Source organism: Filicampus tigris, chromosome 3, assembly GCF_054856515.1.
Source record: "Filicampus tigris isolate MCC_2025a chromosome 3, RoL_Ftig_1.0, whole genome shotgun sequence".
NCBI classification, from domain to species: Eukaryota; Metazoa; Chordata; class Actinopteri; order Syngnathiformes; family Syngnathidae; genus Filicampus; species Filicampus tigris.
The window spans coordinates 10,990,542-11,011,388 of record NC_141219.1 but is presented as its reverse complement, the minus strand read 5'-3'; the positions used below and the strand labels follow the sequence as shown (position 1 = coordinate 11,011,388).

The window sequence follows — 20,847 nt, the reverse complement described above, 5'->3', positions numbered from 1 at the left end:
AGGGAAAAGACTGACAAAAAATCCTGGCATCCCCACGCGTGCCAGAGGCTGCCGGAGGAGAACCCCCTGCTCTCTGCTAGCGCTTCGGCGGGATTGCTCTGGCTGTCTCGTTTCGGCGCACTTCGGCGTCATCTGTTGCGGTTCATCTGTCTTGTTCTGTCTGGTTTGTTTCGTCATGATCGTTTTGTCCCTCTCGTTTTGGGGGTTTCGTTTCGGCACCAGCGTTTTATCACCGTTGTTTCGTCACGGTCGTTTCAACCGTTTCGGCTGTGTTTTTTTTCAGAGGTTTTGTTTCGGCCGTATCATTTTGACGCTAAGGTTTCATCACTGTCATTTTGCGAATATCGTTTTGTCTATCTCGTTCCAGTCTTATCATTTTGGCGATAACATTTTGTCGGCCTCGTTACATTGGTCCCGTTTCGAGGGGTCTCTTTGTCTCGGTTTCTCGTCTCTTAAGCCAATTTTATTTTGTCAATATCGTTACTTGCATATCGTTTCATCTGTGTCCTTTCGCCACGGTCATTTCACATGTCACGTTTTGGCAGTTATTGTATTGCTATCGTTGCATCAAATTTGTCATGTTGCTAACATTTTGTCTCTACACAATATTTCAAAAGCAGCCCAAATACTGCACAAACACTCACACAAACACTCAGAGTGCTTTGGCGAGAGATGACAGGAAGGAGAGTGACAAATGTTTGAAAATACGCTCGCCTGCCGACACAAGGAAAGGGGGTGCACCAAAGTGAGAGTGGGGGGATTCTGAGTAAGGATCACCCCCAGCTATCAGTAACGTTACAACATGGATCCCTTGGGCTTCCCAGGATTTGCGCTAAGCAAAGTATTCCCGCTAGGAAGACGCTAAGCTAATCCTTTTCAAGCGGACGCCATGGACATGACTTTGCAAACAAACGCTCATATGTATAATTATGTTGCGCTTCTCAGGGGCGTTTGTTTACTCAACTGCATAAGGGGAAGGCAGGATTTTTAGGGGGTGGGGTGTTCATGATAGTGAGGGTGTCTTACCATTTATGTTAGTGAGCGGACAAGAGATATTATTTTTTCTTTCCTCAAATGTTAATAAGGAAACAATGTAATGCAGCGGTGTACAATTTTATAAACAAATGTTACTATTGAGAGTTGGAGGGGCAGAAAATGTTTTTTTCTTCCTGGGGGGGAAGGAAAATAAATGATTGAGAAGCACTGCATTAGTCCCTAAAGTAGACAAAAAGCCAGCACTCGCACACACACACACAAACACACCCCTTCACACACACACACACACACACACACACACAAACACAGTGTTATTTGTGACATTGCTTTTTGTTTTTTGACGTTTGACTTATTGATGAGACGCGAGCGCTGCGGTTTCATTTGGTGAATGTCCTCTGACCACTCACGCCTGTCACAGCACGTTCCAATCGCTTCACGTCGGGGGACAAACATTCCTGCTGTTTGCTGCCTCTTTCTTGTTTTGGTCATTGTTGTTGTTCTTGCTGTTGTGCGGATGCGGTCAGGTAGCCACTTTGTGGTTCATTGAAGAGAAGAACTTGTTGATGATCACATGGTAACGCCCAAAAAAAAAAAAAAAGTTGGGTTTCAAAACAGGATTATGTATCAGAATCAGAGTTAGGGCTTCAAATTAGGAGCATACAACAGGCTCACAACTTCAAATTGGGGTATGAAGACAGGGTTACATTTTCAAATTAGGGTAATGGTCTCCAAGGTAAGGAAGAGTAAAACTAAACAAGTAAAAGAAAAAAAAGAAAAAAAAAGTACGAAGCAGGGTTTGAAAGCATTGTCAGGCAATTTCGAGCTAATATAAGGGTTTCAAAAGAGGATTTTAACCCAGGGTTAGGATATCAAATTAGGGATTCAAGATAGGCTTATGGTTTAAAAGTAGAAGTAGGTGTTCAAAGTCAGGTTTGAAACCAGGGTGAGAGCTTTAAGACAGGGTCACGGTGAGGGCTTCAAGACTGGGTTATGATTTCAAACAAGTGTTAGTGTTTCAAATAGGTGTTACAAGTTGGGGTTAAAGTTTCAAAATAAGGTTTTTGCTTTTCAGGTATGTTCTGAAAACAGGGTTATGGAGTTTGAAGACAATGGCAGGGTATCAAGGCAGGCTACGGAAGTAGGGTTTCAAAATAGGGTTATGTTTTTTTAAGTAGAGTTAGGGTTTCAAACCGGAGTCTGAGCTTCAAATGAAGGTTTCAAGACTGGGTTAGGGTTCCAAAATGGGGATACCGTTTCAAATTACAATAAGGGTTTCCCAAGTATGGTTTGAAATCAGGGCTCAGGTTTCAAGTCAGGGTTAGGATTTGAAAGTAGGGTTGCAAACCATGGTTATAGTTTCAAATTAAATAAGGGTGTATGGTTCGAAGGTTGGGTTTAAAGCAAAGGTTAGGCTTTGCAAACAGGTCCAGGCTTAGACAGGAAAGGGTGTTTGTTCATATGATGAATTCCTACCTGACAGTGTTGGGAGAAACATTCCTGATGGTTATTGTTGTTAGCATGTCACTAGCCTGTTAGCATGAATGGAAGCCTAGCTGTTCCCAAAGGAAGGCGAGAAAGAATAGAAGAAGTAGAAGTTGCAGTAAGAAGAAGATGTCGCGTGTGTGTGTGTCTGTGTTTTATGGGGAAACAATGTGACACGGAGCGATCTTCATCTTCTCCCTCCATCGTGGCCTAAATGATGAGCATTAGTGGCTAAATGGCCCTCGCGCCAAACGCCGTATTTAGTGGCTAATTGCTAATTACGCCGCTCAGCCAGGCAATCAGTGTCCACACCCAATTCGTGTCCTTCTTAAAAATAACCAGCTCTTAACCCTTGACCCTAAGCCCATCAGCGACCCATCTCATCGAGCGTAGGCCCAATGAAAGGAGATTTCCCGCGGAGAAGGAGAAATATGCCACCTCCAACACCATTAGTTCCATCCCATAAACACCAAGAGCTCACACACACACAGGCATATATATCATATACGTTATACGTTTATAGATATTAATATATATACACATTTCTACAGGCCATTCAACCATCTCCTTCAAATTTGACACCTTCCCCCATTTCAAGCTCTTTTTCCCATGCATAATAATACGATTCCATGTTATAGCATTAATTAAAATATGCAGTCGTAATAAAAAAAAATAGTTTTAAGAGTCTTCATTGTGTCAGAAAAATAAGGGATTTTTCTAATTAAAACTTTGAAGAATTAAATAAAATAATTATGAAAATAACGGTTTAAAATGAGTCAAGAAAAATCATAACAACAATCTATATATTTTTATACTATACATATAGTATATAGTATAAGTTTGATTTCCTTAAAAAATATGATGAACAAAAAAAGGAAAATTACAACAAAGTTAAAAAGTGTATATGGTGGAAGAACATTTTGTATTTTTTAATCCCCCCCCCAAAAAAACCCCAACAAATTCAAATAATACTGATAAAAAAAAACGTGGGGGAGGAGGGGAACCCCCCCAAAAATAACACTTACCTGCAAATAGGTGAATCCCTGAGTGCCAAACCAGAAGTATTACTGTTTTACAAGAAAAAAAGGATCAGAAAAACCTTGAATAAACCAGCCCATTTAATTAGCTAACATCAACCCATTTTCAACTTGGCAAGAAAATCTGCTGATTTTTACAGATAGTTCACATTACAACATAAGATAAATCAGTTAATGCCAATCAATCAAACAAACATTATGAAAGAATTGGCAACAAGTCAGATGTTTTTTCTTTTCTCTATTGTAAATTTAAACAAATATTAAGGATAAAATATTGGAAAACAGCCAAATGTTCTGCCTGTAATTCATGTCTTTATTGTTGTTAGTGTTAATGGATTGACAACTAAGTTATTTTATTTATTATTTTGTGGGGCTCAAACGTTAGAGAGAGTAGAGTGCACTTTTATTTTACGTAAGCAGACGAACAAGCTTACAGAAACCCACACAATGACATGTGTAGGCAAGTCATTAGTTGACACACCATGCACAACCAAGGTGTCGCATCAAAACCAAAGCTATCATGGGACAACAAACTGAATAGCACACGAGCAAATAATGGAACAGCTGAAACAAGGACTTCTGAAATAAATGACACAAAACATGCATTTTAAATGTTATTTACAAGTTGCAGATCTGCAAAGCATGCTGGGAGCGCATCAGCCTCCCAGCGCCGCTACAATATGTTTTAAAATGTTCAGCCAATTAATCGGCTATTGTAGCTTTATTCTGCCGAATATGAGAATCAGCCTAAAAAAAAAAAAAAAAAGGAAAACTCCATGTATATTCATAATATTTTCAGAAAATGATTGCACATTCATGGAAGGAAGTCATAATGTGAGAAAAGAAATGTAGAAAATGTACAAATGTTTTTTTTGAGAAAAACAAATGTTTATATATATATATATATATATATATATATATATATATACACAATAAAATTATTTTTTACCATTTAATTATTAATGTTAATAGATACGAATAGGGTCACATGACTAACAAAATAAATATAAATATAAAGTTGGTTTTGAGGTTTACAAATAAAATGAATGAATAAAAGTTGGAATATGAGAAAGAAAAAGTATCCATTCCATAAATACCAGGAAGACATACACATACACAAATACATACTGAATATGTATAGTAGTCACATTGAATATTATACCTTTATATTTCTACAGGTCATTTAAGCATCCCCTTCAAATTTACCATTTTCCATTTGAAGTGTTGCTCTTTTTCCATACATAATAATAACCTTCCGTGTTCTGATATTAACATTAAAATATGCACGAACCCCCCTGACTGTTTTCCCTCTGCATCATCATCATCATCATCATAAGACGAAAGGGGGTAAAAAAAAAAAAAAAAGCAACATTGTTTTCCTGTAGCTGTGTCCCAGCAGTGGATCAGCAATTTTACAATAATAAGCTTTCATAAATTGTGCATATCTTTCATGAATATTTCATGCGAGGGCCGCTGACCACGCTGCTGATATACACACTCTCCTCTAAAGAGTAAATTAAAGCCAGCGATAAATAAAAGCCTTTAAACACCTTTTACACGCTCGCACGCAAGTCCATCAAGGGAAGAAAAAAATACAGTAATGCCCATAGAGCTATTCAGGTGCATTGAAACGGTCACAACTACTTAGTAAGTCGAAGTAATATGAGTCATCTCCACAGAGGATGAAGAATATATACCAATGAGTATTGGTATACTGTCTGTCTATATGTGTTGATGCACCGCTTGTATTTTAATATCTGTCACTTAAAGCGTTATAACGTTACATTAGCCATGATGTTCTTCAACCAGAAAACCAAAGCTACAATGTTACCACAGAAAAAAAAACCTCTGAAACCATTATGAGAAAGTTGTAATGTTACGTGACCAAATTGTTTGCTTTATTATTATATATTCAATTATTGTGACGAGGAAAATCTGTCCATTTATGTGAATGTCTCATTTTTCTTCACCGTTAAATTTAAATTCATGAGAACGGACAGAATATTTTACAAGAAAAACTGCCTAATTTTATGAAAACGGTCCTAACAAATTTTTCAAAACATGATTTGGGAATAAAATCTGAATATTTTAACCAAAATATTTCTGATTGGCTCTAGATTAGCTGGGTTTAAGGTTACGGTTAGTGTCAATTATTATAAAACAATATAATTTAGGATAACAGTCATATTTTACCAGAAAGAAATGCTCCGACAATAAACCCCTAATATAGTACCGGAGAAAAACTGGTAAATTCATGAAAATAAAGGTGCAGTACTTTCCATTATATAAGTTTAATTTCATGACAATGAAGTATAATTATTCAACCAAAAACAATAGCAACTTAAAGACAATAAAGTCACAATATTTACCCAGTAAAACATGCAATTACACAATCATAAAGTAGTGGTATTTCACAAGCAAAAATACTTTCCGAACTGCTATGTGATGTTATGTTACCACTGAAGATGAGGTGAGCTAAGCAGCTAGCATGCTAATATGTGTGAATTTGTACCGATTGACTTTTTGTCAGCAATGTGGCAGCAGCACGCAATGAATCAAGTTTTAAATTATTGAACAGAATCTTTTTTGCACACATACACACACGTCAACTCCTGAAATAATTCATCCAGATAAAAGGACTGTGTACATATACATATATTTATGCGAGCCCATATTCATATGCAGCCGAGGAGAGAGGAGGAGGGAAGGTTAAAACAATTCTGTGCTTCTTTGTACACTGAAGCCTAAAATGTGATTTGCACACCTTAATTCGTGCCGCCTGCGACGCTCAGACGGAGAAAGGAAATCAAGTCAAAGAAGAGTCTGTGTAATATTAATGAGAGCTCCTCCTCGCATGCGTTCACTCGTCAGTCAGTCTTCGGTGTCTTCTTCCTGAGTTCAGACGGGAAAAAAAGCAACTTTTTCCCACCTCTACTTGTGCAGTTGCCAAAGTACACATTGAATTTTTCAGAAAATGTCCTTGATTATCAGTGTCGAGCTTTCATGAGCAACACATCAACAAGTCACTGAATTAAATTGGCTTCATTTTACAATGTCACGTTCAAAATATTTTATAATATACAAATGGGAAATCATTCTGGATGCATTGGATTTCTGGCAAAATATTGTCATATTATATACAAACCTTTTCATTCAGTTTCTCCAAATGTTTCTCCATTGCGGCAACTATTATTTATTTGATCGCCACTTGGCAGATTTTATAACTTCGGGCGAACTACCCTGCAAATACGGCTGTTGATGGGCGGCTCAATAGTGACAATGTCAACCTTGTACTACTACTGACGGAGGAATTTTGTGATTTGATAATGCATCAACCAAACCATTACAAATGATCACCAATACTGGCCCTGTACCTACTTGGATCAGATGGCTACCACGTTTTGCCATATAGCACCACCATTAGCTAGCTAGTCAGCCAGCCAATCAGTTCCTCATTTAATTAGTCCGTCCATCAGTTAGTTCACACATCAGTCAATCAGTGCTTTTGTTTGTGGGTTAGTTTATTTGGCAGTCAGTCAGTAAATCAGTCACTTGGTTACTTAGTTGGTTAGCAAGCTTTTCAGTCAGTGAATTTGTTGCTAGGTCAATTAGTCAGTTAGTTAGACCATACGTCAGGTTGCAAAAGAGATGAAGATATGCAGGATGACCATAAAAAGATATATGGATAAGAAAAAAAAATAGGCCTGGTGGTACAGCCAGAGGGAAGCACAAGGTCACATTCCCATGCAACATTGACAAGTGGAATGTCCAGTAGTAGGCCAACTCTGTGAAGGTATTCAGATGCAGATGCAGTCAGGTGCTCATTTGGGAAATGTTTTGTTCTGAGCGTGGGTTCATGTGGCGCTAGGCCTTGTTGAAAAAAATTGGCCTTTGATGATGTTAAAATTTTAAATAAACATTGAACAAGACGTTTTGCTAAATAAGTGGTCTTGTTTTTATACAGCACTATCGTTTGTGAGATTAAATGATATTTTTTTACTTCAATTATAAATGGCATAATTTACCCCAGTGATTTCTGCCTAATCGCCCAATTTACCCCACACTTGGGGCAAGTTGTGCCACAATCCACTTTTTTTTCTAAAGCTATTCCTCAAACAGTTCATTTAAGTTCCAAAGTGATTGCTCCCAGGGATGCATAGTATCCTAAACTATATGTAGAGTATATATTTTAGTTGGAGGCATTCCTGTAATCCCCTTGCGTAAAAGGCACAATAAAAATTGGCACCACTTACCCCACTTTCCTCTATTGGTAACAGCGGTAGTCTCATTGTCATTCACCTGGTATTGAATGTAAATAGTGAACATAAACAAATTGATTAAAGCCCCAATGACAACGTTTGATGGTTAAAAAAAGTGGACTGCATTTAATAAAATGTGTCAGTGGTGTGATTCAATGTTTGCCTAACCGTGTGTCTGTGTGTGTGTCTGTTTGTGTGTGTTTGTGTGTGTGTGTGTGTGTGTGTGTGTTGGCACACGTCCTCCTGGCACGTACGCGCGCAGAAGATCACATCAAGAGCCTTCTCCAGGCCTTGTCGGAATTACGGCACAGAAGATCTCCTCTGAGCTGTGTTCCTCTTGCACGACCGCCATGCCCGTGAATACTCGGGACGAGGAAGAGGAGGAAGACGAGGGTGAGGGTGGTACTGGGGACCGTGTGCCAATGGTACATCAAAAAGAGCATTTGTGGGTGCGCCCCGTTCTTCGGCGATGGTCAAATCAGCTTGGCACAAGAAGAGGCAGCAGCGTCAAATTCAGACAAAGCCATTTTCTTTTGTAAGGAAGGCAGGAAAAGATGATAGGCGACGGAGAAAAGGCCAGGAATTAACTCCCAATGTGTGAGTGTGTGTGTGGGGGGGGTGCATGCATGCGTGCTTGTGTGTAGATGGGTGATTACAATACAGTACAATAAATGCTTTAAAGTCTTTAAAAAAGTATTTCCCATTGGGGGAAAAAAATGACCCTAAGTGTGATTATGTCAAATCATTACTGTTATAATTCATGCCCGCACATTCAAAAGTTAACTGTTGAGCCCATTTAAACTTGGTTGCTAACCAACACAACAGCACCAAAATAGCAAGGAAGGTACATTATATCAGTTGAACTCAAATGTGGAGTACTAAGTAACTGATGATACTAATCTATACTGATACACCTCCGGTACTGATACTGATGGAACTCTCGTGACGCAAAGATACTCTACAAATACTGATGATGATGCCCTACTAATACTGAGGATACTCTGTACTGATGACAATGCTCTCTACTGATACTGCTGATCGTACTCTACTGATACTGAAGATACTCTACTCATACTCAATGCTACTAGTACTGATGATGATACTCTACTTATACTCATACACCGACACTGATGGTACTCTTTGATGATACCCTACTGACACTGAGGATGTGCTACTAATACCGATGACATTCTATTCACACTATATACTGATGATTGTTTATTGATACTTAGCAATACCGGTGATGTTCTATTAATACCCAGATACTTTACTAATTATCATAATGCTCTACTGATATACTACTGACGATTCTCTTCTTGTACTGATACTGATGATACGCTGTTAGGCTACTGACACTTACGATATTCTACTGATATAACTCATGCTGTTCGGATACTGATACACTACAATGCTGATGAAACTATCGGTGAAACTCTACTGACACTGATGACACTGACGACTGATGCTCTACTGATTTTGATGATCCAGTATTTTCCTGACAAAGATGAGGCTCTACTAATACCTAAAAAAGCTTGCAGTGTGTTATCATTCACTACAGCTACGATTGTGTCTTTTAACGCTAATGATTTTGTTCTGGTTTCCAATTAGCTCTTCATTTTTCTCTCTTGGATCAGCAGATTGTCACACAATAAGCGCCCCATAAAATATTTAGCAGCAAACAAAAAAATAAAACAATGTGATCCTAACATATGTGCTTTACACACATCCATAGGCTTATTATTATATAATGTTTATATTTTATACATATTGTCTGTGCATGATTGATTTTTGACGTCTGACTATGCGAGCGTCTGACATGAAGATAAAAGCGACAAGCAGTAAAGAAAAGTGATAGCACATGTTAAATGTATGAATATTTCACACGTTTTATGAAAATGAGAATGAGGACATGAGGACAAATCCTCCCTAAGCTTTAATTAGGAACGTCATTTAAAAAAAACCACACACACGCACACACACCCGTTGAGTGTAGTCTAGCGTACAACTTTTAAAGTGTATTAAATGCTGCAATCATATTTAAAAACCTTATAATCTCTCCATATAATTAGAATTTGATGCGTAATTGAGAGTGTGAGGCGCAGGTCAAGGTGAGTGTTAATTCTCTGCTCGCCACAATGACAAACCTTCCTCCTCCCTTAGATTCAGGAAAACAGCTCACTTTTATTAACATTATTATTAATATTATTCAGAAAAAGAGACTTAAGAAACAAAATCTGCTTAAAGGGATTCTATCCTCACTTCCACCCCGCAGAAGAACATAACAAAAATCTCTTAAAAAGCTAATGGCTTTAAATTATCAATTAAATAATATGAATAGATAACCCCAGAAACACACACATATTTGATTTGAAGTGTTGTAATAGTGGCACTTGTATTTGGATATTGTCAAAATGGGGCTCATTGTTTTACATCTCTGTAATTATCAATAAGGAATCATAAAACTGTGATTAATTACATGATTACGATGTAAAAGTCCATGATGATTTTAAAGATGTGGAAGAAAATGCTTCAAGGGTCAAATTTACAACCTGCCAAAAGTAGAACTTATTTTCTTCTGGACTGGTCGCCAGCCAGTGTCAAGACCAGGGCCGGAGTTCAATGGCTCAGACCAGCCCACAATTCACAATTACCTGTTGTAAGTATGCACACGTGTAGTGGGCACACAACTCATGCTAGCAACCCCCTCGGTAACTGAGCTGTCATTGTTTATCATACCATCCGCATTCAGGGTTTCATAAAATAAAATGCACACATGCACCAACCCTCCTCAGTGCCCTCATAATACAAGCAGGATCAAGTCGTAGAAAAAAGCAATGTTTTGCTGAGCTTAATTTACTAAATAATGCCAATTTATTTGCTATTGCTTTGCTTTTGTGTACTCTCTTATAGTGTACTTCTATCTGGCGCGCTGATTCGCATGTGCAAGCTAGCAGCCAGCGGTGGGCAGTTGGTCAGTAACGATGGGCAGTCTGTCAGGACCAACATAAGGTCAGTCAGTCAGTCACTGACGAACTCCTGTTTCACTGGCGGATTGATGACTGACAGAAACTTTGAAACACTGATCTAGTAAGAGGGAATGGAAGTGATTTTCGGCCGGCACCCGAACCGTCACTACACCCGAAAAGCCAAGACGAGGGACAGTCTAGGGTGGAGAAGCAAAAGGAGGAACAATAATAGTACAATAAATTAGATATTTTTTGTGTAAAGTTGTCCAAACCTTTTCAAAATTAATAACATTGCATGTTTTTTACTGACTGTCCTAAAATAGCGGTGACAAATTGTTATTTAGCGATGTCATGGAATAACGGACAGACAACTGATGGAGTGGGCTGGCTTTAAATAAGGACGGACTGTCAAATTTGTATTGAAATCTATTGTAAATGTTATCTTTAAAAATGTAGTTCATATAAATAAATGATGGCATAATATCAAATCATCTCAGGATACTGCATTCTTGCAACACAATAGCTGCCCCTGGTGGCCCGGGCCAGCGGGAATTTTCACATTGCTCTTGATGGGATACAACGGGCTTGGTCAGGACACAAAGACAACCAATGGACTGGTCACCAGTCAGTGCGAGGGCATATATGGACAAACAATGGATTGGTCGCCAGTTAAAGTCAGTCCATGTAACAGCCTTTATGCTAAAATGAGAAACGTAGGTGCCTAACTAAATTTATGATCTAGTGGAGTCAGAAATGCCTGCTAATACCTAGTGGAGAAAGAAAGAGGCGGAAAAGAGAAGAGAGCCATCGGCAACAGGGAGCGTCGGCTATCATGCAATGACTCGTCAAGGTTCAAGTGGGTCAAGTGCGCAGGCTGCTCCCGTGAAGAGGTCTCCAACAAGAGCAGCACTGATGGCGACGGCGGCCATTAGCGCCACATTGTTGACGCCCACTCGGCCGCCGTCGGGGTCACCACCGCAAGACATTCATCCTGAACATTCGTGCTAGCTAAGTGGGAATAATTGCTCTGGACTTTTTCGAGAATTGAAGGAGCTGCCGTGAAAGCTCACGTTCACAAAACTCAAGTGGCCTCGAACACAATCACACTCAGCATACGATTGATACTGACGATCATCGACTGATACGAAATTACGGATGACATGAAAACAATACTCAACTAAAACAGATGACACTTGACACTCATACTCAGCAAACTAATGATACTAGCATAATACTCTACTCATACTGATGTACAGCTTATACTCTACTGATATTGACAATAGTCACCCATATTGTTGATACACAAAATTCTCAATTGATCTGCATATTGTTCTGATATCAAAAATACCCAAATAATACTGATGACTCAATGATTTTGATGATACTGATGGTACTGCACTGGTGGTGATGATGCTGACAGTCTATTGAAATGGAAGGTACTCCACTGATACTGATTATGATACTACTTGTACTGAATTACTCCACTGATATGGATGATACTGATGATACTCTTGATATTAATGGTACTCTACTGATACTGATTATATTCTATTGCCACTGGTGATACACTTCTGATTATATTCTGATACTGATCATGATAGTCTGGTGATAACTGATAATGGTCTACTAGTGCTGATGATACAATGCAGGTCTACTGATACGGATGATAACGGATGATACTCTATAGATATAGAGTATAGACACTCTATAGAGCACTCTATAGACACTAATGATGCTCGATTGATACTAATGACACTCATATGATTATACTGTACTGCAGGGGTACTCAAGTCCAGTCCTCGACGGCCACAATCCAGCATGTTTTGGATGACTCCCTCCTACCAAAACACCCAATTCAAATGATCAGGATCATTATCAGGCTTCTGCAAAGCTTGCCGATGAGCTGATTATCAACTAATACTGATGATACTCCACTATTACTGTTGCTTGTACTCTACTGACACAGATGCTCTAGATGATACTAACGATACTGACAATGGCTCTATTGATAGGGCTAATACTCTGCTGAAAAGAATTGTACAAATAATACTCTACTGATATGGTATTGTTTTAGGGTGATGCTTATGATACAGTAATGATACACTACTGATTCACTTGACACAATACTGAACCTGATGACACTGATACTCTCTCTACTAGTGCTTATGATACTGATGATAGTAAACTGATATTGATACCGAACTCATACTGAAGGTCCTTAATTATTATAGGCAGTAGTGGCATTTTATCCCAACATGTCTTTTCTCTTCTCAGGTCTCCTTCCTGCTCTCCAAGTACTCCCACCCTCCCCACCAGTACCCTCACATGCTGCATGACTGATAACCGCTCGCCAGGCGGGAAAAGTTGCGGCCAAAAGTTTGAGCGGGAGAATGGCGGCAAGCATGGAGCTGAACTTTAAGCTGTGGAGCAGCTCTTCCCCGGAAGGCAAGCTGGCCTACCATCTGCCATGTGTGCCGCCACTCCCGCCATCGTCATCACCCCTGATAGAACGGGGGAAAGCGGTAGGAGCAACCAAGAAAAAGAGCTCTTCCCCACCTTTGAAGCCCCAACATTGGCTCACCTGAACCCACGTTGGTGCACCCGCGATGGTGGGGGGATGGATCCTGCTTCTGGTTGCCTGTGTTTTCCCTGGACCGGCCTTTCCCTGGGAAAACATGCCAGAGCTTAAAGACCCGAGCCAACGCATGAACTTTCAATCAGGGATTAGCCGGATTTTCCAATGTGGATCTTCTTTTGTGCACTTGGCCGGCATCGCCTGTGTCGCTGGCAGCCTGAACGTCAATAGAATCTGATCCCACCACCTACGGGACCGCCTGGCTTCCTTCAAAGGAGGCGTAGATCGCAAAGTGTCCGATCGAAAAGGAGCCAATGGCAATAGCGGCATCATCTTTCTTGAGGTTCTCCTCACCGGACCACCGAAAAACTTTTTCGCCATAGGAAGTAAATGCTGTGTCCGCCGCGGTTCCATGGATCCGTCCTATCGCGGCGCGTCCGGCCCGATGCGGAGATGTTAATCCGAGCTTACCGGGCTGGCGGTGCTGATAAGAGAGGCGCCGTAGAAACGAGCGCCACTCCCGCCATGTGGCCCAGGGCCACCGCCCAAGTTGGACGGTGATCCATCTGCACCAGGCTGCTTTACGTGCGCAAAGGGACCACCGGACGGGAAGATTTCAACTTCAAAGTTGAAGCGGGGAAAACAGGGGACAAAGGCGGGATACGCCACCCGGCTGAGGGTCCCTGTTTGTGGCTAAATGTCAGCGGCAAATCCTTACTCCTAATAGTAGTCGTTAGTACTACAACAACTGCAGGCTATTTTGTACTACGGCAGGGGGTTCAGAAAGACACTGTTCATTTTTATAAACAGGCATACTTTAGTACAATACAATGCACCTCCTTTATTCAATGCTGCAGGAGTCATATAAATTGCAATTTGGCTAAAAAAGATGGAAAATAATAAACAGTACAATGACTGCGTCTTAATAGCATAGTTTTATCAACTGCTGTCTTCCACTACTGTATGACATTTCAGCGCACTAGTGGGACAACCTTGGCATATTAGTCAGACAACCATGTAAGTATTGTTGTAGACTCTGTTTGCGTGTGTCTTAAGCAGTTTATGTGCACTTGTTGACATCAGTGCACTACTAGTGCTACTAATGAAGTGCTAGATGTTAATGGATAGAATTTTACAAAGTCACAGTGTCAGGAAACACCAGAAAACAGAGTGTCCGGTGGGCTTTTTGTGGGGTGCGCATGGAGCCTGACTACTAGTTTTGCTCACTCACCTCCAGTGCTTCAATTTAGCCAGCACCGCTCTTTCCTTCTTTTTTAAAGACGTTTTCAATTAAAAGGACATAAAACAGAATAGCCACAAAATTATACCAAAAGTCTGTAATATGAAAATAATTTCACAAAATTAAAATAAAATGTTAATTCTAAGATAATAAAATCATAAAATTATGACTTTGACTATTCTGACTATTTTGTTGTACAATTCTGACAAAATGGTCTTGGTGTGAAGCGAATGAAGTTGTATCACGTCACAACGTCAAGAGAATTATCAAGAGTACACCTAAAAGGCAAAATGTTACTTAAATAAGAGCGAAATTCAGACAAAATTTTTATTGTTATAGGAATAAAGTGTAAATTCATAAAACTAAGACAAAAAGTCGAGAATAAAGTAAAAAAATTGACTTAGTTCTCCTAATATTGCAACTTTTTTCCTAAGTCAATTTAAAGTTACAACGGAATTATTGTCAAGGTCCAAGAATGTATTTAAAAAAAAAAAAGAACACGTTCAAAAGGAGTGGGCTGAAGTATAATATGTATCACGTTCTTAATGAGCCGCCATGACCTGCGATGGGGGCTGCAATGATGGGAAGGGCTGGGGGGTGGGGGGGGTGAGGCTGTGTGTGTGTTTGAGGTGGTGAGGTGGTGTGATCTTCAAGGAAGCTCAGTGTTCAGGAATGACGATGTTGCAAGAGGAATCAGAGTGGAATGGAAAATCACGCTACGGTGCATACACGTATTTTGAATTTAATTTAACATTAGTTTTTTTATTTTGGTAGCACGTAGCCCTAACATGCTCACATGAACAATGTGCAATTCACTTATCACAGAACAAAAACATAAAAATGAATAGTGCTCTTGTTATAAGAAATCTGACGATAGCTGGCCCATCGACGTTTCTAAGGAATCCTGGTAGCCTCTTGATTGAGTAGTCTGCAACCCTTGTTTCCAACCCTTGACAGCGAGTGACTCGATTTGAAGTTGAAATGGGTTTTTTTGGTTTTTTGTATTGAATCAGCAAGTGCTATATGCATGGACCCAAAGCCGGGATGTGGCGTTGGCCAGTTCGAGGCACTGGAATGTTGCCACCCACCTTGGCCCTATCTATTGCACTAGGAGGAGCAATTGCGCATGCCAAATGTTTAACGAGTCAATAAATGAAGATATGTGTTCCCCAGACTGGAAATACTTCAGAAAATCAGAAAACAGAGATTAACTAATCAACTTCACTTATCATTACATTATATACTACTTGGCCACCACCTTTGGTACTAAAGTGACTCAAACTGCCATAGACAAAATTCTAGTATTTTAGTGTACTTTGCCAAAAAAGATTATTTGGATTATTACATGCTTCTTGCTAACCCTCCAGATTACAACTGATCAAAGACGAATGCACTATTCCAAAGTAAGAACGTGATTGATTTTGAACGCTACAACAACATTCCTAGCTTGATGTGCAACAAAAACTTGTATCTTGCACTTTTTTATGTATTTTCAACATTTCTCGATGTAGCAATTTGTCGGAGGCGTGTACTTAAAGATACGGCAGCCTCTGATGCTAATGTGTTAGCGCATATGCCGGATGAAAATATGCACTTTCATTTTCTTTAAATGGCAGCTGATGAATGGATGCCAAAGGCCCGCTTGCTTGTGTGCGTGCGTGTGTGTGTGTGGGGGGGGGGGGGGAGAGTTATTTGTATCAGCGCCTCGCATCACTTCCTTAAAGTCTCCATTAATCAATCGCTTTTTATTGCATCAGCGCGGGTAAAAAAGACAAGTGTGTGTGCTCGTGTGTGTGCGGTGGTGGATTCATTGGACCTTAAAATGTTTTGATGGCCGCTGGGAGGGTGGGAGCGCTCTGGTGTTTACAAACCAATGTGGCATTCAGACTTGGAAAGAAAGAAAGTGCTTCAAAAAATATCAATACTATGACTACTAATAATATTACTTCGTACTTACTAATACTGCAATGAAGTAATCCGACTTACCACTTAAAATAGGTGAAATAATTTGAATGTAAATTAGAACGAATACAAAGCACAGCATTGAGGAGGAGGTAAAATACATTCATAGCTAATGTAAAAAAAAGCTATACAAAATAAATTGAATAAAAAATATCCTTACTTCATATTGACCTGTGTTACTACTCAACGGTCGTACAACTATTCAGTTGCACTATTTACCCAGACATTTGGAATAATACCAGAATACTCAGAACCTTCCTCCAGAACTAGGACGTTTACTTCAGAACTAGTAAAATGTCCTTGGGACTTTAGTCTGGAATGCCAGATATAGTAACTTTGCCCAAGAACTAGTAATTTCACTCTGGAATTAGGAACTGCAATTTTGAACTTTTTCTATGAACTTCAATTTTTGTCACAGATCCGGTAACTTTACCTATTACCTTTACCCCAGAATTAGGAATTGAACCTTGGAATTTGACCCTGGACCAAGGTTCATCACTAAGAGGCTTTACACTGGTAATCGTAATTTTCCCAAGAAAATTTACCCCAGAAGTATTAACCTTACCCAGGAACTTTACCCCAGAACTAGGACTTTACCTTGGAACTCTACCATTGAATGCGTAACTTTTCTCTGGAATTAAGAATTGTACCTTTGGACTTTTACTTGGAACTTAAGCTTTAATTTTCTTTATCACAAAACTAGTAACTTTTCCAAAGATATTTTGTTATCTACCCAGGAACTAGAAACTCTACCTGAGAATTTTACTCTAGAAGTAGAGCTCTATCTCAAAACTTGCTAAGTGGAGCCTTTCCTTGGACCTAATATTGGAACTAGCAACTTTACCTATGACCTTCTACCTTGGAGCCAATAACGTCACCATTGAGCAACAATATTTCCAAAGGAACTTTACCCCAGTAAAAGGAATTTTACCTTGAACATTTATGCTGGAACAAGAACTTGTTTTCTTTTAAATAAACTCTACATTTATTCATTTAACCCAAGAACTAGTAACCTCACCATTAACTTTACCACAGAACTAGGAACTGTGTCTAGGAATTTTAACCAGGAACTAAGAACTATACCTTGAAACTCTAGTCTGGCCCTAGGAACTGTGCCTAACCTAGGATCTCATTTTAGAACTAACATCTTTACTTACATCCGGAACCAGGAATTGTACCCCAATGAGTAAAACATCTGTGCATGTGCGTATCCACTGGACCCTAAAATGTTTTAATGTTCGGCAGGAGGGAGCGAGTCGGTATTTACATAGGAATGTGTCATTAACGGCGGCGCGGAAACTATTAAAGGAATACAATGCTAACGCCAACAACCTTGAGACTGTGATTAAAGGCCTTTGTCGCCTCTTAAAGACGCGGCCGCATCAGCGGTAAAAAACAAAAAAGCCTGATGGATTGCGCGGCGGCGCCTATAATTCAGCTGTCATCTTCCATCCTGGCGTGTGACTGTCACATTTACATATTTTATATATAGCGCACAAATGTAGTCGTAATGCAGCCGTAACGCTCTTTGTGTCCTTCAGTGCTAACGCTAACCTCAATCACTGCATGCTCTTTTCGTTAGCGTGTGCTTTTATTTGTGGAAGGGGCAGAGGGGGCCTTCCGGGTCATGTGGAGTCGACAGAATATTGACTTCTATCAATATGCAAATGAGCACAGAAATGTATTTTATTGACTTTCTTTCCATGTGTCAGCTGCAAATATGCAAAGTCTCTCAATGGTTTCATTTATACACACTTTCCACGTCAAAACACCAACATTGACAACCTTCGTTCCACATGGTTTATGCTAACGTTAATGCTAACAACATTGCCATTCACTAGTACTGCTTTTACTACTTCAACGAATATTACCAATAGTACTACTACAGCAACTATTCAGTGGTAAAACTACGGTTTCTCCTGTTGCTACCAGGTGTGTAGTGTTTGTGCATATGTGTGTGTACATGTGAAATTTATGATTGTGTGAGTGTGTGTGTTATAGTCTGTGTAGGGGTGTGTTTGTGTGTTTGGGGCGAGTAAGTGTATGTAAGAGAGGTGTTTGTGTGTGTGTGTTTGGCTTTACAAAAAAAAACAATAACTTATCACCGATCCGATCACAAGATGGAGCAATATGTCTATTTAAATTATTTTCTCTATATTAAAAAAAACCCTCTTATTTATTTTATTTAAAAGGGGACAATTGTATGTTAATGAACATTTACATTTAAATATGCCGGTTTATAGCTGGTGGCTAGTTTCTTCGAATTTGTCTTCTTTTGCCTGTTCTTTTTTTGTCTTTTAGCAAACAACTATGCTATGCATTACTGCCACCTTCTGAGATGGATTGTGGGGATGCAAAATACCGTTTCACAACCTTCTAACCCTACTCTTTTCAAAAATAAAAATAGAAATGTAAAGCTTAACTCACAAGAACTTTGCTTTAAAACTGTCTCTGTATTCAAAGCTGCATTATTACTTCTTAGCTGACTAGTCATCCTAAGTCATGATTCTCTCTTTGGAGCATACATACTGTATACAATCAATGCAGCCTGGGTCACCTTTCCGTGTCTCGTCAGCACAACGGGCATCCGTCAAGGATGGACTGTGAGGTCCTTTCGGACTTGACCAGGTTAGTGATAATTACACAGATGAACGAAAATCCACTTCCGTCCGTGCTTAGTCTTTTTTTTTTTTTTCCTTTTAAATTTCCCGTCTATTGTCTAATGTGAGCAAAACGGACTTCCGCCAGTGACGGACAGACGGACAGGTCTGTCAGTCAGACAGAATGCCCACCTCTGCTGTTTACTGAGCATCAATTCATGTATTCTAACAAAATTTTGCCAGTGTTTAGGCCCTGATATCCCAAACCGATGTCGCAGGTCGTGAAGCGTCGTGGCGTCTTTAAGCGCCGTTTGATTGGTGTAGTGTCGTAACCCGTCTCCAAGCGTCTGGGGGGCGTTTACGCATGTTGAATTGGCGTCACCAGTCGTGACATTTGGTCACTCTGATTGGCTGTTAGCTAGCAAATCAGCGCCTGGAGCACCAACCGGATGTGACAAATGCAGATAAACAGTGAGCACGCCTTCGCTGCCTTAATCTTCTTACAAGTACAAGAGCGAGGGTTGGCAATATAAGTATTTCACAATACCGTGTCAAGAACGTGAGGGTTTACTTCACGTGGGAGTTCATCGTGAGCGAAGAATATAGCCAAATGCATTGTTTATGTTGTTATAATCCGCCCCCGGCCAACAGCTTTCCGGTTGGATTTTTCTAACAATGAGAAATAGTGACTACCACCGCCGATGGTATGGAAGGGTATTACATCTTATGCATGCGCAGAAGGTACTTTAATGGTCAGCGTCGCTTTCTGTCGTTGTGGATGTGTTTTGCCTGTGTGACGTGCCGGCAGCCGGCGGGACGCCACAGGGGTTAAGCGTCTGTCACTGTTGGTGAAAGTCATTTTGGTGTGTCAGGGCCTTTTAGGTGTATTTGCAAAGCCCCAAGGAAACAAAGTAGAGGGGGAAAATTCAAGTGCAATTTGAATATAAACATTTATTCATTCATAAACGATCAGAACTTGTTTTTTGGTAATATTGTAGATATGTTCAAATTGCAATAGATATGGACACGGGACTTAATCTATGAAGGCAGTGACAGCGTTATGAAGCAACATTAGGAGAAAGTTGCATTTCTGTCTATTTGTTTCACAAAGATAATTCAAACAACTTTAAAACTGTATACTTGTGGACAAAAAAGGATGTTCACTGTCATCATATGCGTATGCGACATTGTGGAGTTTATACTGGATTATTGTTTAAAATGCAAGATGTGCTCTGTCATGGTGTTCCCTCTAAGATATTGTCATATTCAGCCATTAACAGGTTAACTTAAGGGACATGCGCTCTTTGAAATACAGTATGTGTCATGGGGGGGGGGGGGGAATCATTGCTCGTGGTCGGTTCACTTCCTGTAAACGTCTTTTCGCAGCATTATCCAAAACTCAGGAGACTCTTACAACTATATATGGGCTTTGCCCAGCATGAAACAACACACACGAAGACAACAAAAGGAGCACCAAGTGCGCTGTGAAAGTGATGAGATGGCCATTTCACCTGTTGAAGTGGCGGGGGGGATCGGTAATGTTTGAGCTGATACCTCTAAGATTGATTCCCAACCTTGAAACATTGACACAGTTGGTACTTCAGTCATGTGAGGCACTGTATTTGCAGTATCAGACCACAAAGGAAAATCGGTACTGGTCAATTAGCAAACTCACACAAGGACCACACACTTTCCATGCAGCAATCAAACTTATCACAACAGTTTTAGTG

The 20,847-nt window shown here is 39.9% G+C and overlaps 1 protein-coding gene and 1 long non-coding RNA gene across 4 annotated transcripts in view; one reads left to right on the top strand and one right to left on the bottom strand.

The window, feature by feature from the left end:
• Positions 1-14,065, top strand: part of LOC147149873 (uncharacterized) — a 36,592-nt gene extending 22,527 nt beyond the window's left edge. For 2 of the 3 annotated variants that reach the window (XM_086026090.1, XM_086026089.1), the window contains exons 2-4: positions 8,037-8,371; positions 10,685-10,783; positions 13,015-14,065. In XM_086026090.1, the coding sequence (XP_085882216.1) occupies positions 8,244-8,371; positions 10,685-10,783; positions 13,015-13,159 (372 nt within the window). In that variant the 5' untranslated portion in view covers positions 8,037-8,243 and the 3' untranslated portion in view covers positions 13,160-14,065. The remainder of the gene's footprint in view (positions 1-8,036; positions 8,372-10,684; positions 10,784-13,014) is intronic. The other variant, XR_015086222.1, reaches the window with a different exon arrangement.
• LOC147149872 (uncharacterized) overlaps positions 5,851-20,847 on the bottom strand; it is a 37,914-nt gene continuing 22,917 nt past the window's right edge. Inside the window, exon 3 of the long non-coding RNA XR_015086223.1 lies at positions 5,851-6,407. This is a non-coding gene — a long non-coding RNA (uncharacterized LOC147149872). The remainder of the gene's footprint in view (positions 6,408-20,847) is intronic.